The following is a 15,565-nucleotide window of genomic DNA, read 5'->3' as shown; positions in this document are numbered from 1 at the left end:
AAAGATATAAACTTAAAAATTGCAAAATACTTAAAAATAACAGGTGTAATTAACTCTATATTTAAACCAAACCTAGTTCAAAAACAAACCAGGCTAAAAGTACACAATACATTAGCCCTACCAGTCTTAATGTATGGAAGCGAAATCTGGACAATAAAACAAAAAGACAACAAAGATTAACAACAGCAGAAATGAAGTTTATGAGAAAAACTGCAAAGTATACCCTATTTGATCACAAAAGAAACGAAGATATTATGAAAGAATTAAACCAAGAACCAGTAATTGAAAAAATTAAAAAATATAAACATAGATGGATGGAACACGTTCAAAGAATGAAAACAGAAAGATTACCAAAACAAGCCTTAAAGTACAAGCCAATAGGGAAAAGAAAACCAGGACGTCCTCTTAAACGATTCAACGATGACTTCTAATGCCGGAACAGGCCATACTAGGCCTAAATCCTTGATACGTATGATGATGATGATGATGCTTGATTTTGCTGAAATCTGCAAAAGCCGACAAGTTCAAATATCGCATTAAAATAAGTTCCATTTTTATAAAAGGCAAGTCCATGCATATTTTTATTGTTAGCTTTATGACCCGAATGCTTTTGGTGGGCCCCAAATTTTTCTAATAATCAAAAGAGTTCCGTGATTTCGAAAAAGTTAAGAACCGCTGCTATAAATGAAGAAAAACGTTTTCAATAGTCTTAATGTTAAAAACAAAAGTTACGTTTTCAGCATTGAAATTTGACCATAGTATTGATAAATAAAGATCAACGAAGCGATAGTTTATGCTTAACCAATAATTTATTAATCAAAATAACTAAAAGAATAGCCTTTATAATCAAGCAAATTATAATAATAATAAAAAATCATTTTTGGTCAAAAAATGTTTCTTCTTCTTCTTCATCATCATCATCGTTTAATGCACACTCAACACTCGTTTCGTATTCGTAGTTTCTATTTCTTTTTGATCAACATCACTTTAAAAAAAGTGAAAAAAAAAATCAGAAACCCAAGAACTCGTAAAGCGGAGAATGCCTGTATAATGTTAGGATAGGGACCACGAGATGGCAGCAGTTGCCTACCTTACTCTCCTCCTCGGATGATCACAAATCATTGATGGCCTTAGACTAGCTATCTGTGATTAACTATTTGTATTTTATTGCTTGCAGAATAAAATATTTAATTTTCGTAAGTTTAAAGACTAAAAGGGATATTATAGATTCTAAGCATATCTCCTAATTGGCAGGTTAATTCTGACTCAGATATCGGCACCAAAATTAACCTTTAATTATGTTATATTCAAATGAGGTACTCGCTAAGAATCATTTGACAGAATTTGTTCAATAGATTAATTGCAATCTGTCATAAAAGGCTGAGTTGTGTAGTGGAAAATAATGTTTGCGAAATAGAATACTTTATATTAGTAAACAAACACTATAATCAATCCATTGAAACAGTATTCATCTATATATTAATTACGCTAACAAAGTATTAACTTGAGAAATCATTTTGTAAACAGACACATTGTGCTTATTTTAGTTAAGAACAGTGTAATGTAGACTACATAACAATAATATAATTATTGGATCTGATGGATAACTTTGAATAAATAATTTCTCTATGACGTGTGTTAATCAGATTAGTATATTCCATTAATAATTGTGAAATATTGATTAGAATCGTGCATAATTAATGCGGATACGCTGTCAGCTATTTCCATTCTTCCTCTAAAATCGGACATGACTTTGCTGCTATAACTAAAAATCATAGAGTTCTAAAGTAAATTCAAGTTAATAATTTCTGATGAAGTGTAGTAGAGGAACAATAAAAGCTTAAGAATAATACTTAGGGAAGAAGATAGCTACTGTAATATTATTACTTGTAATATTTTGATCTCGCTTTGTAAAATCAATCGAAATATATCATGCCGTTCGTTCCATTATTGCTAATTTCAAGTTTGGATAGGCAACCATTTCATAGGAGGCGCTCTTGTACATAGAGCGACTCCTATGAGATGGCATGTTGGTATTTTTATCTAAATATCTGGAAATTTTAAAAGAAAAATTCGTGCACTTTGAATTTTAGGCTTTTTAGTTATATTTCTAGGTATTTCTAGCAAATACTTTTTTTTTTTTCTTCCTCAAAATATGACCTACATTTAGTATTTTAGATTACTTATTCTTTGCCTCTCTGTCTCTCCTCACAGGTACTCTACTATCTGGACTCACCGTTTTCTGTGGCTGTCGTACAGAGCATAAAAGTCGATCTAAAGCATTTATGTACAATGTCACTGCCGCACTTTTGCAGTTGACAATGGCTCCTATAATAGTAGGATGGGTGTGGAGTATTATATGGGGTATAACATTTATTAACCTCAGTGGTAAGTTTACTTATCTGACTGCATCATTAAACTAACTATTATCATTTTAGAAACCTTCTACGTTTCAAAAGTTAACAAATGTCTTTGTATATTTCTCAAATATATTTCTTTTTATGCAGCAGTTGGCACATCTCAGAAACCATTAGTTTCCCTATTTCTATATATACTCTAATAGGATTATACATGCTTGCATGTTTAATGTAGATCGCTTGCTTAATGTCACACAACACGGAAGTGTCTTATTTGCATGTGAAAATGATATACAGTATTATGCAACTTATATTTTATTCCCGTCAAGTGAATACACTCACAGCGATTTAAAAAGTTTAACAGTTCAAAAGTATTAAATAGCATATGCGTCTTCCACTTACTGCGGGAAAATTTATATGCGAATAGTGAAAGAAAGAAAAAAAAAGAAATATTTCATTATGTTTTTAATTATAATAATAATTAATAAATCACACCAAAAGTTACGCATGTTTTAAATAATATAAAATATTACTAATTGCAAAATTACGTTACATTTTGTAACGCATTATTTTAATTGCAACTATTTTTTATATATAAACGTTGTCTTATTGATGAATTTGCAGTATTAGAACGAATTCTGAAACGAAACTGATCAGGCGAAGTAAAGAAATCAACCAGACAGTAGCTTAAACCGGTATGTTTTATTTGACAGTGGCGCCGTCTGTATTTTTTTGATGGATGTTACTTTAAATAAAAAAAAAAGGAAAACAAACGTTTAAACTGTGTTCTCTCTTAATTAAATCCTACAAAAAATTATCAAATGCAAGCTAAAGGTTGTTCAGATTATGTAATCACATAATTTGTAACTGTACACAGAGTAAGAGAGAAAGTTTTCAAAGATAAAGAACAACTAGAAAACAATCCTGTCGTATATAATTTCCTGCTGTTACTGACAGAGCGGTTACTGCAGCGCTCCCTTGTATCGCGAATGATGCATTAATTTGTTTAAAAAAAATTAAAACACAAATAAATAAAACCTCTGCGCAAATCTTTCTTACAAATGGATTTTTTTCAAGCATTTCCCCCCTCCTCTTTACTTGATAAAAGTTTTTAGTCTAAAGCTGCTTTGAAGGAAGCAAATATATTTCATTTTTTTTAACTTATTTTTTTATTTGGCTATTATTTTAATTTAAATTTAAAATTTTACTTTATGATTATTTTATTTGTATTTTTATTTATACTTTTACATTTAATTTTTATTTCATTAAGTTATTTTTTATTTTTACTTTTAATTTTGATTTTTATTTAGAAGAAGAAGAAGAATTTTATTATTAAAAATTATTTTGTTTCATTATTAAACTAAATGAAATGTATTTTTAAATTTTTTAATTTAATTTGTTCTAATACATTACACAAAAATGTTAGAGCATATCTTAAAATCTCTATATAACTCAGCTCGATAAATTGCCTGAAGAAAGACTTCAACAAGAATATATTTAATCTGAAAGTCAGGTTTGGCAGGACATGCTACAAAACCTATCACTAGGCAAATTAGAGTAATCCATCATCATAAAGTACTCTAGATTTAATGATGTGAAAGGATCATTGACTTAATTATTAATGAAATAGAGCGATGCTCTAAAAGGCGACAGGCAATCCACACAGTGAAAAGATATTTAAACACTGAGATTCTGGAGTGAAGATGCGTGATTGTTGAATTTATAATTATTAAATTATAACTTCCAGTAGCAACTGATTAAATTTAAAAAAGTAAGCAAAAGCAAGCCTACTTTTTTCCAAAGAAATATGAAAATATGCTTTCAGATTTCCATAGCAACAGTGTTTAGGAGAAACATGAAAGCATAATGTTACGTTCATCTTATCCACAAACAGACTATTTTAGTGATGTTACTACCGAGTAGCAATCGGAAAATAGGGAGTATTTTTGTAGTTGATTTTATGAGCTGCAGGGTTAAAAAACAGAGTTCCTGGAGGGAAAAAACTCTACCTGTTCCAGTCAAAATTTGACTGATTTGGGAGAGAAGATAAGGACCACTCGACAACTAAAATCGAATTTATAAAAGTATTTAACGGACAGAGCTAAATATAACTAAGCCGGCAGAGGAACTTGCCACAATATCTTTTTTTACTATTATTATGAAAATGTAAAGGATCGAGAGCGGCAATAGTGCGAAGTATAAAGCAAACAGGGTAAAAATAAGCATAGCGGGGTTCAGCCTATTTCCAAGCAGAAAAGGTTGACGCCTTTAGGAGATTTTCTCCTCCTGTTATGAGTGCAAAGATCCTTATTATAATAATGTGAATACCATACTAGTGATATGCATTTTGGCTGGAGAACTTTAAATTCACAGCATTGGCTGAAACAAACAAAAAAAAAAAAAACTAAACATGGCTAATTTCTGTTTAATATTTTAATATGCGATTTTTGCTAAAGAAAAGAAATGCAAGTATGTGACATCAGGAGCCTTATATCATATTTTAATTTTATGATAATGGGATTAACTAAACATTTTATTAATAATTCTTCCATATGTTTCTTATGGTTATTTAGGACCTTTGACACACACACACACACACACACACACACACACACACACACACACACACACACACACACACACACACACACACACACACACACACACACACACACACACACACACACACAGCGCATCTGCTAAGCCAAATGTATGTATATTGGAATTCTTCTCGCATATTCCAAAGCACTAAACTTAGAATGCTTAAATCGATCGTGGTAGTTGTCATGGTGACGGAAGAATACCTTGCAAGATTCGGATCTGGGTGAAAGTTCTCTGTTCTTCACTATCAGACGATGTACAACAAGACTAGTCAATAAATTCCGAAATTGAATATTTAGTATAATATAATATAATATATATAATATATAACAAAATATAGTCCTTATAAGGACTGGCTTAAAGGGGCGAAGCAAGAATGCTTTTCATCTTCCCCGTTATCTGTAGAGATAAGTGTAGGGATAAGGTGTTATTGAACTATTAAAGCTCTGGTCATGGCAGGAGGGTAACAGCAATAGTCGAGCCTCAGTTCAAACTTCATTGGCTACAGATTGCTATACATTACCCTCTACGGCTATGGATATACATTACTCTCCAAGGGTATGGATCAACAAAATATGACAGACATTTCACATGAAGTAGATTGAAGCGATGGATAAATAAAAAAGGTGTACTTTATTAAATTATTACTATTAAATGAATTATTTCTTATTTTTTAAGATAAAACTATTATTTTATTATATATTTTATTTAAAAAAATATTATATTTGTTTTATTATTTTATTTCAGTGACAAAAGCTCTGCAGGAACCTGCACCAGAAAGCAACATCTAGCCTCTTTCACTGCAAATTATGCCTTTATATAGGATTCTTATATACTCCGCAAGCACTAGCAAATGTTCTGATTCCCAGTGAACATCCAATGCCCAATCATCCGCTAGATTCACACACAAAACTGTGAATAATCGCAATGTCATTTTATTCGCTGCAAATATCAGCACACATACACTTGTAATTTTGCCTTTAGAACTGGCAGATTTTTTTATATTCTACCTCCCTTTGCACAGAAAGAGATTTATTGTGAAAGTGTTGACAGAGATTTATACAAATAAGTCGGTTTCTTGTTGTTGTAATTTTCAATTAATGTACAGGATATACTGTTATGAAGGATCTAGTTTCCTGTTGAATGTAAAATATATTGAGCGAATGCATGATAAATTTGGAGTGCCAATTGACGTTTAAAATAAGAGCCCCTTTAGAGTCGGAACATTTTTTACTGGTTTTGCTTTGTACAAGGTTAATGTTGAAATAAGAAGTTACAAATATAACAGCACCTTCACCAGTTATATTGTTATTGATGTTGTTGTTCATATTATGCATACTAGTACTATTACGATTTTTATTCATATTTTAATCTTAACTCATTTACAGTATATCTGTTATACAAATACAGTATATAATTCAAATGCGTATTATTTATATCCATGTGTAGTTAGTGATCGATCGATATATTTTGAAATTAGTGTTTCATTTTCTAATACAGGCCCAAGAACAAAATTTACAACACTTATGATTTTAAAAATGTATATGTATGTTTGTATATTTACTCTGTAATATGTTTGTTTTTAAATATCTTATAATACGTAAAGAACATCAATCGGTTGTCATTATTGATATTCTTTACGTATTACAAACTTATTTTCTAAACACATACCAATTAGTTGTTCACCAACTATTGTAGTTATAGATACTGTAAGCATGCCATTTTTTTTTTCATTAAAAGAAAAACCCAAGTGGAGTTAAAGTTCTTCATGCAAAGTTCTTCAGATATGCTATCTTTTCTTACATAGACTGGAATTTAAAAAAAATATATTACTCGCAAATGTATTTTATTAAACAAGTAATCAATATTCAAATTAAGCTTAAAGAAGTTACCGGAAAAGTTACATGATTATTTTTTAGAATGCAAACAAAATTCTTCATTTTAACTTTTGTTTAAAAACTTAACAAAAATAAATAAACATAGTGTATATCTGAGAATTTCGTATTCTCATATTTTTCAATTTTCGCCACACTCTGTAGTGAGCGCTGCATGTCATAAGCTGTTTATTGTTGGATAATGTCTTTTTCATTTTTAATTCTAATATACTTTATACACAAAGCACTTTGGTGTAACGTTTGTGTGAGAACATTTTCACTTAACCACTTACTCCGCGTCTGTCATTCATTATCCTGGGTATATAACAAAGATAATTCGTTTCTTTTGTAAGCGAACTCGCCTGAGGGACTTATTAAACATTAATTCCACTTAGTGTTTGTAAACTATGTTTACATAACTCCCTGGTTAACTGAGGCTTAAAATGCAAGTCTTCTTAAACAAATATTTGTTTGTTTAAGAAGACTTGCCTATTTGTTTTTTTTTTTTTCTTCGAAACATTATGGCCATATTCTGCTCTACTTTGGAGATACTTCTTTATTAATGCAGTAATAAAGTTTAAAGAGATCATTGTAAAACATTTACTTTTCGAACGAAGTTTTGCGATGTGACTGTTCACTTGAAGAAGTATTATCGTAATACAATGTCCATATTAATTCGTTTGAATGACATTAGAAAGATGTTGATATTATAAGACCTTGAAATTATATAAAATTTTATTCCATAAAACAAATTGTTTTATCAAAACAAATACCATAGCTTCAGGGATACTTTTTAACATTAAATGTTTAATTTTCGGATCATAAAGGTAAAAAATAAGGTTTATTAATAAAAAAATAATTTTATATTATAAAAGAGATATAAAATTAAACAAATAAAAATTACAAAATTTGCAGGCAGTTTAAAACAACTAAATTTTGCTATTTAAATATTAACACACCTTTCAATTTATAATATACTCAAGCTATTTGTTTGAAGTACAAGTCTTGCCTCCATAAGTTGCTGTTGGAAAAACAACTGCATATAACATCCTCAATTCTGTTCCCATTGAGATAGATCCAGATTTTAAACAGGTCTCTGACTGCTAGCTTTCTGACTGTTTTAGCCATTCCTAACCTTTTTCTGACATCTTCTGAACGTTTTTCACATTAATAATGGATCCCAGGTATTCAAACTTGCTGACTTCCTCAATTCTTTCTCCATTAAGGTACACTTGTTTCTCAAGAGCTTCTCTGTTTGTTTTTCCTTTGAGATATTCTAGGAAGATAATAATGGATGGCAATGCTGTAGCAAATGAAGTTCTAACAGGCTCGGCTATTGCTGTTATCCTCCTGCCATGATCAGAGCTTTAATAGCTCAATAACGCCTTATCCCTACACTGTCCTCTACAGATAACGGGGAAGATGAAAAACATTCTTGCTTCGCCCCTTTAAGCCAGTCCTTATTGACCTTTCCTTATCCTTATAAGGATAAGGAAAGATGAATTGCTTTTTGTTTTTATCAGCATTGTAAAATGGTTGCATTTATCAGTACAATTGGGTTTGCAGTTTCTTCCTTCTAAATATATCATATCACGACATAACTGAAAGAATAAAAACCAAAATAGCATTCAAAATGTTTTTGTCTACTTTCTGCTCAGAATACTTATTGTGACATACTACGTTGGTTTAATAATTAAATTTAGGTTTTGAATTTCTCTTTGATTCCACTTCAAGCAACAAAATTATGCACTGAACAGTTTATGCATGTGTAGGTGTAGCTTCTCATTATTTACCATCAAGGATTTTTCGAGTTTGACGTCGCTATAGATTATATAAATATTGTACACGTAGTATTAGCATATGTTAATTAAGAAATGCCTATAATATGACGATCATGTTGCATAAATAATTCCATGATTTATTCCATTTCAGAATCTTTGATAAGACAGACATTTATCTAAAATAATAATGGTTCTGAATAAACAGCAAATCATAATAGTTTTTCAGAATTGTGTTTAATAATGTTTTGACTTACTTTCCGACAGAATTAACCAAATTTCAAAATTATTTTAATTAATCCATAATATTGAATTTATGTATATTTTATTAATTATTTGGCTATCTTATATTTGTATATACATTACGAATTTAATAAAGAATTAGGGATATTCGAAAAAAAACGCAAATATGTTATTAAAAATCGAATTATTCAAGCTTCTATTCTAAAAAATATGAAAACAGTTTTCATTTTCATGTTAAAAAACATGAAAAGTGTTTTCATGTTTTTCAAGTTGCAACATGTTTTTCAGACGCAACAAAAAACTTAAATAAGAAACACATAAATATCATGCATAAACAGTCATACAAGCTGTGTTGGTAATATTGTAGGGAAATCTGTTAAATAGGTATTTATTTATTTTCAAAACAACTTCATATTTCCAAAATATTTTCAATAAAAATTACTTGACTTATTATTAAAATATATATTTGTAAGAATATATTTTAATAATATGTACACTGATTATTATAAATAGTATTATTATATACAAACTGTTAATAAATATTTGCCGCCCCCCTTGCGAGAAAACGAACACTAAAAATAAGTTCTATGATTCCATTTATTGTTTCTATTTACCGAAAGTACAAATAGAAATTGGTACTCACTTCCGCTCATTTCAAAATTTAAAATTCTAATAATCTAGCTGTTATCTAGAGCCATGCATTATACTAAAATATAGAATATGTATGTTAAAAGTATGAATACTAATTTTGTTACAAAAGATTAATATATAATTAAAGAAATTTTAAATTTACTAATTAATCCATGAAAATGTATTTCTAACACCTTTGCTTTTTATATATATTTATAATATATCTAACGTATATTTCAGTTATTATTCTTGCTAACACTGCCTAACTTTCCACATATGATTCATCATAATGTAAAAACGTAAAAAAACAGTGTAAGAATGAGAGAGTTTCTGAAATGAAGGAAAGAGTGTTGTATGGTGACTCGTTATCAAGAGGGGGTGATAGATGGCAGTGTAACTAAATCGTACTTATCGGGTGCAAAATTTAAGGATATAAGTGAGAGTATTAGAGTGCAAACATTAGAGGGTGAAAGAATTAATAATTGTGGCGGGTACGAATGAATTGAAAGGTGATAAATTTTTCATGAGAGAGGACTTAGAAGTATTGTTAAAGGTAGCGAAAGAAAAGAGTGACAGAGTTAGAATGGTTAGTCTGTTGCCGCGGTATGACAGAGAGGAGTTTAGGAGGAGGGCCATAATCGCAAATGACATTATGCGTAGGTTATGCAGACGGTGTGGTGTGGAATTCGTGGACGTGTGGAATGAGTTTGAAGGGCGAAAGGACTTATACAAGATGGATGGCCTGCATTTGAATGGACTTAGTGTGCGGAGACTGGAAAGAGTGTTGTTGAATGAAGTGAACATGGATGTGCAAAACCAGGGAAACTAGAACTACCAAGGAGGGGGGGGGGATATGGATATGCAGACATCAGTGAGACAGATGAGTGTAAGAATGTATATAATGTATCCGAGCCAGCACTAAGGACAAAAAATGGGAATGGGTCATTTAGAATAACGCATCAATATAGGGATGGGACTAAGGGATCACTGCATTTCATGTATAATAATAATGCCAGGAGTATTAGGAACAAGAAGGAAGAATTTTTGGCCTTGATTGGCTCTTCCTGGCCACAGGTTATTGGCATTAGTGAAACATGGCTGACGGAAGATGATATAGTTAGTGGAATAGAATGTGTAGGTTATAGTGTGTTTAGGAGGGACAGAGAGAATAAAATGGGGGAGAGGGGTATTATTGATGATAGCTGATGAACTGCAGCCAAGGAGAATTGAAGTTGTATCGCAGGATAGTGAAAGGAGCTCATTTGAGGCTATTTGGTGTGAGATTGAGACTGGCAGGATAAAATATACAGTTGGGTGCTGCTATAGACCAGGTGATGGAATAGATGGTGGAGATAGTATGCATAAACAAATTGATGAAATGAGTGGAAGGAGGGTAATTATTATGGGGGATTTCAACTATGGTAACATTGATTGGAAGGAGGAGAGGACACATGTGAGGAAGGAAAAGGATTTTATTCAATTATTAAGGGATAACTATCTGAGACAGCATGTAATTGAAAATACTAGGGGTGTGAGAGTGCTTGACCTGGTAATAGCATCTCCGAATTTGACTGTAATGAATATGACCATGTTGCCACCTATTGGTGAGAGTGATCATAAGGTCTTGACCTGGGAAGTGGCTAAAGGTGTGGAATTTTCGATTAAGACAGAGTATATGTGGAATTACCGTGCTGGCAAGTATGACAAGCTTAGGAGATTGCTTGGATCAGTGCCATGGCATGTACAACTGCAAGGGCTGGACGTCGATAGAGCATAAGAAGTGATCAAGGAGCATTTACAGGAGGTAATGTCTGATTGTATATGTAGGGTCCGAATAGTAAAACAAGTAGGGGTTAAATGGATGAATAACACCATTAAGCTTGAGCTGCAAAAAAAGAAACAACTGTGGAGGGAATTTAAAGAAAGGGGTGACCTGCAGGCACACGAACGGTATAAAGTGCAGGCCAGAAAGGTAACGAGTGTGGGTAAAAAAAGCAAAAGCGGATTATGAAAGGAAACTAGCTTTGCAAGCAAAAGAGAATCCCAAACAGTTCTTTCAATATGCTGCAAGCAAGAAAAAAACTGTACACGGCAAAATGATTTTAAGGAATGACGATGGTAAAGAGGTCACTGAATCAGTCGATATAGTGGAGTTACTGAGCGCGCACTTTGCAAAAGCATATCATCCAGGTGGTGACATTGAAATAATGAAGGAACCATTAGTTTATAAGGGAATAGTGATGAATGAAGTGGAGGTGAATAGTCTATTACAGAACCTTAATGTGAACACATCTGTGGGATTGGATGGTTACCGGCACGAGTCTTGCGTGAAGCGGCTAAAGAATTATCAGTGCCCTTGACCATGTTGTTTAATCTGAGTCTCAGGTCTGGTTTAGTCCCGAAGGTGTGGAAAGAGGGGAAAATAGTTTCACTGCATAAAGGAGGATCCAAGACTATGGTTGCAAATTACCGACCGATCAGCATATCAGGAGTCGTTGTCAAGGTCTTAGAGAAAGTAGTCAAGGGAAAAATACAGGAATGGATTGATGAAAACGAGATACTGTACAGGGGACAGCATGGCTTTTTGAGAAGGGTAGATCATGCTTCAGTAACTTGCTCAAGTTTTATAACAAGGTGACGGCTGAACTGGATAAGGGAAATGGGTTTACAGTGATACTGCTGGACCTGGCAAAGGCGTTTGACAGGATACCACATGGAATTCTAATCCGTAAACTACAACATATGGGAATGGATATAGGATTGGGTGAGATGGATAGGTGGTTGGTTGATGGAGAGATATCAAAGAGTAGTTTATTCAGGAGTAGAGTCCAAAAGACGGCCTGTGACTAGTGGTGTGCCACAGGCTTCTGTTCTTGGACCACTGCTGTTTAATCTGTTCATTAACGATATAGGGAAGGATCTAAGTGGAACAATTCATTTGTTCGCTGATGATGCAAAGTTGGGTAGGGCAATAGTGAATGCAAAATATGTCAAAGTCTTGCAGGATGATTTAGATAGATTGGAGTTCTGGGCTAAGGAGAATGGATGTCAATTTAATGTGACAAAGTGTAAGGTTATGCATTTTGGGGTGAAAAAATTAGCAGCAGTATACCACATTGGTGGAACTGTACTCCAAGAGATTGATGAGGCCAGGGACTTGGGAGTGTTGGTGGATAGGGAGATGAAGTTTAGGGGGCACATTGCAAAAAGCAGCTAAATCAGCTCATCAACTCACTTGGTTGTTGAAAAATACCTTGACGAGCAGAGACAAGCAAGTTATTGTACCTCTGTACCGAGCCTTGATAAGACCCCATCTCGACTACTGTGCCCAGATTTGGTCACCTCGGTTCCTTCTTGATGGGGAGGAGGTGGAGAGGATCCAGAGGCGAGTGACTAAGATGATAACAGGTCTATGGAATGAACCATATGAGAACAGGTTGAAGATTTGTAGGTTGCAGAAACTAGTTGATAGGCGGAGGAGGGGGAGATATGATTGAGACATTCAAATTGCTAAAGGGATTCTATAGGATTAATTCAGAAGATATTTTTGAGATCAGGACTGGTGGTGGGAGAACTAGGGGACACCTATGGAAGCTGGGCAAGAGTGTGGTCAGCAGGGGTGTTAGAGCTGAGTTCTTTACTTTTAGAGTGGTAAATGAGTGGAATAAGCTGCCAGAGTCTGTTGTGGGTGCTATGACGGTGAACGAGTTCAAGACAAGGTATGATAGATACTGTGAGAATGTAATCGCATAGTTGTGTGGATATGATGTTTAGGGCCTCCCTCGATGAGTCTAAGGACTCCTGGAGTCGCCCGAAATAATAATAATAATAATATTGTGGTAAAATCACGTTATTAAAACTTCGCTAAATTAATAAAGTTAATTAATAAAAGTAATTATTAGTCATTCTCTCCTTAGAGAATAGAATAAGCAAAAAAACCTGGCAAAAAAGTACGCTAAAATAAAATATCATTCTCTCCTTAGAGAAGAGAATAATACGCTAAAATAACAGCATAAACCACTGAAAGCCTACAGGCATAGCAAGAAACCTTGGTCTCCGAGATCACGCTGAAAGCTAAAGTCCATTGATCACAATATTAAAGCTGTCCCACTGGTAATGAAAGGTATCTTTACTAGATGGTGCCCTCTTAACGTCTACATTTGGAGAGATTGTCTTTCTTACATACTTCTTGCTATGGCCAGCTTAATTATTAAATTCGATAAAAATTATTATTTTTTATATTTGAAAAAGAAATATTTCGTATCTGTATTTTTATGCTTAAAAAATATTTCTAAGAACGTAATTTCTAAACAGAACAACAAAAGATATTTCCTCGTATCAATTGCTCAAGTCCATGATTCCATCGTTGGATTTAAACAAATATTCATTCTTTGAAATAACACATTCTTGTTTTATGTTACATAAGTAATTTGGAATTTGTTTATTTTATTTTTTAATTTCAATATTAACTTCCATTGAGCGTACTACACATTATTGCTCCATATCTATATTTGTTATATGGAAGCATTACTTTAACTTGCAGTGGCAATTTGTCTATTTTTTTTCTTAAAAAAAACCTTGCTTATTCAATTTTGTAATTCACTAACGACGCAGTGCTGAGAACCGTTGAACTAATACATTAATACCAAGCAGACGAAGTTTAATGTCTAGCAGACGAAGTTTTCGTTTTCACAAGTCGATCTGTAATTTTTATACTTTTTGTTTGATTTTGAAGTTGTAAAAATTATGCAATTTTTTTGCACCTAAAAGGGGAAAAGTAAAGAAACAGAATTTAGTTATTAAAAAAAGAAAACTCATTTAACTTTTTACAAGAAATGTAATAGCATTTTTGCTATTTTTCACTTACTATAAAATGTTTGCTTAACTTGTTTTTTTTTTCCTCGATATTATGAATAATTAGGAAAGCTTGTAAATATGCTTGAAATTGTATTTTAAAAATAAAAATTTTCTCTCTTTTGTATGTCTCTTTCTTACAAAAATGCATTCATTGTGACATTTCTTGTTTTATTTAGTTATAAATATTTATTTATTTTGCAAACACCGGACTTACTATAATTCATTGTCTTACTCGTATAGAGCCACCATCGCGCACACATACACACACACCCTGCAGATTATACTACTAACAGAAATTTATAATGGTTATCTAAAACCCCATCACCATTTCAGGCTATATTAACGACAATAATTTGCTTTCGAAGAGCGCTTCTTGGTGAGTACCAACTTTGCATATTGAATCACTAGCGAGACAATCATGTAAGTAAGAGAGGTGATACTTTAGAATGAAAAATTGTAAATCAATAAAAAAAATTAAAATTAAAGTTAAACTTTAATTAATGAGATAAAAATTGAAATAAAATTAATAAAAACACTAAAATAATGTAATAAATGCATAATCAAATGTATACTTTATAAAATCTTATATGAATCTTGTTATAATAGACGGACAAAATCATCACGATTAGAAGGCTCGATTGATTCTGATTGATGTGAAACTATAGCTCCGAGCATAGATAGATATGTTAATGTGAAAATAGATATTATATTATATTATATATTTATTATATTTATTACGCGAGTTTTGATCTCTCCTGTAGCGACAGCAGAGCAGGTAGGACTTGTTTCGTTAACGAAATTTTTCCGGTAGCGGTCAGAAGGGACAAGGCAGGTCTTGCCCCCCCCCCCCTCATTAAAGGTTTCGTCTTGACATGGATATGCCTTTTGACGATCTCAGTTTTAAAGAACTTTTGGCTCTTTTCAGGCATTTAGGCAACAAACTAAACACAAAATGGCCCGATAAAATCGGAAAACACCAGGTTTTCAAAGTGGAGACAGAGGACCTCCAGCCCTCTGAACTTCCTTCCTCTTCACATGATAACGCTAGCAACAACTGAAGACATCCCTAATTCAAACTCCAGTAGCTTTGAGGAGGTCAGAAGGAAGAAGAGAAAGAAAAAGTCCCCTCCCTGCAGCAGATCCTGAAATATTACCCCAACCCTTGGAAAGTACAGCTCCAATGGACACAACAGCACAACCTGTTGAAGAAAGAGCCATGGACTCA

General features: G+C 32.7%; 1 protein-coding gene across 1 annotated transcript in view; it reads left to right on the top strand.

Annotated features, from left to right (window-relative positions):
• Positions 1 to 6,390, top strand: part of LOC150102247 (protein stum homolog) — a 151,104-nt gene extending 144,714 nt beyond the window's left edge. Inside the window, exons 2-3 of the mRNA XM_090399772.1 lie at positions 2,215 to 2,388; positions 5,706 to 6,390. Coding sequence (XP_090255898.1) covers positions 2,215 to 2,388; positions 5,706 to 5,749 — 218 coding nt within the window. The 3' untranslated portion in view covers positions 5,750 to 6,390. The remainder of the gene's footprint in view (positions 1 to 2,214; positions 2,389 to 5,705) is intronic.
• The last annotated feature ends 9,175 nt before the right edge of the window (positions 6,391 to 15,565 follow it).

This window comes from Typopeltis vanoorti, chromosome 10 (genome assembly GCF_054136105.1).
Source record: "Typopeltis vanoorti isolate ZY-2024b chromosome 10, IOZ_Tvanoo_1.0, whole genome shotgun sequence".
Lineage (NCBI taxonomy): Eukaryota > Metazoa > Arthropoda > Arachnida > Uropygi > Thelyphonidae > Typopeltis > Typopeltis vanoorti.
Note: the sequence above shows the minus strand (reverse complement) of the source record. Positions and strands in the feature narration are given on the sequence as shown.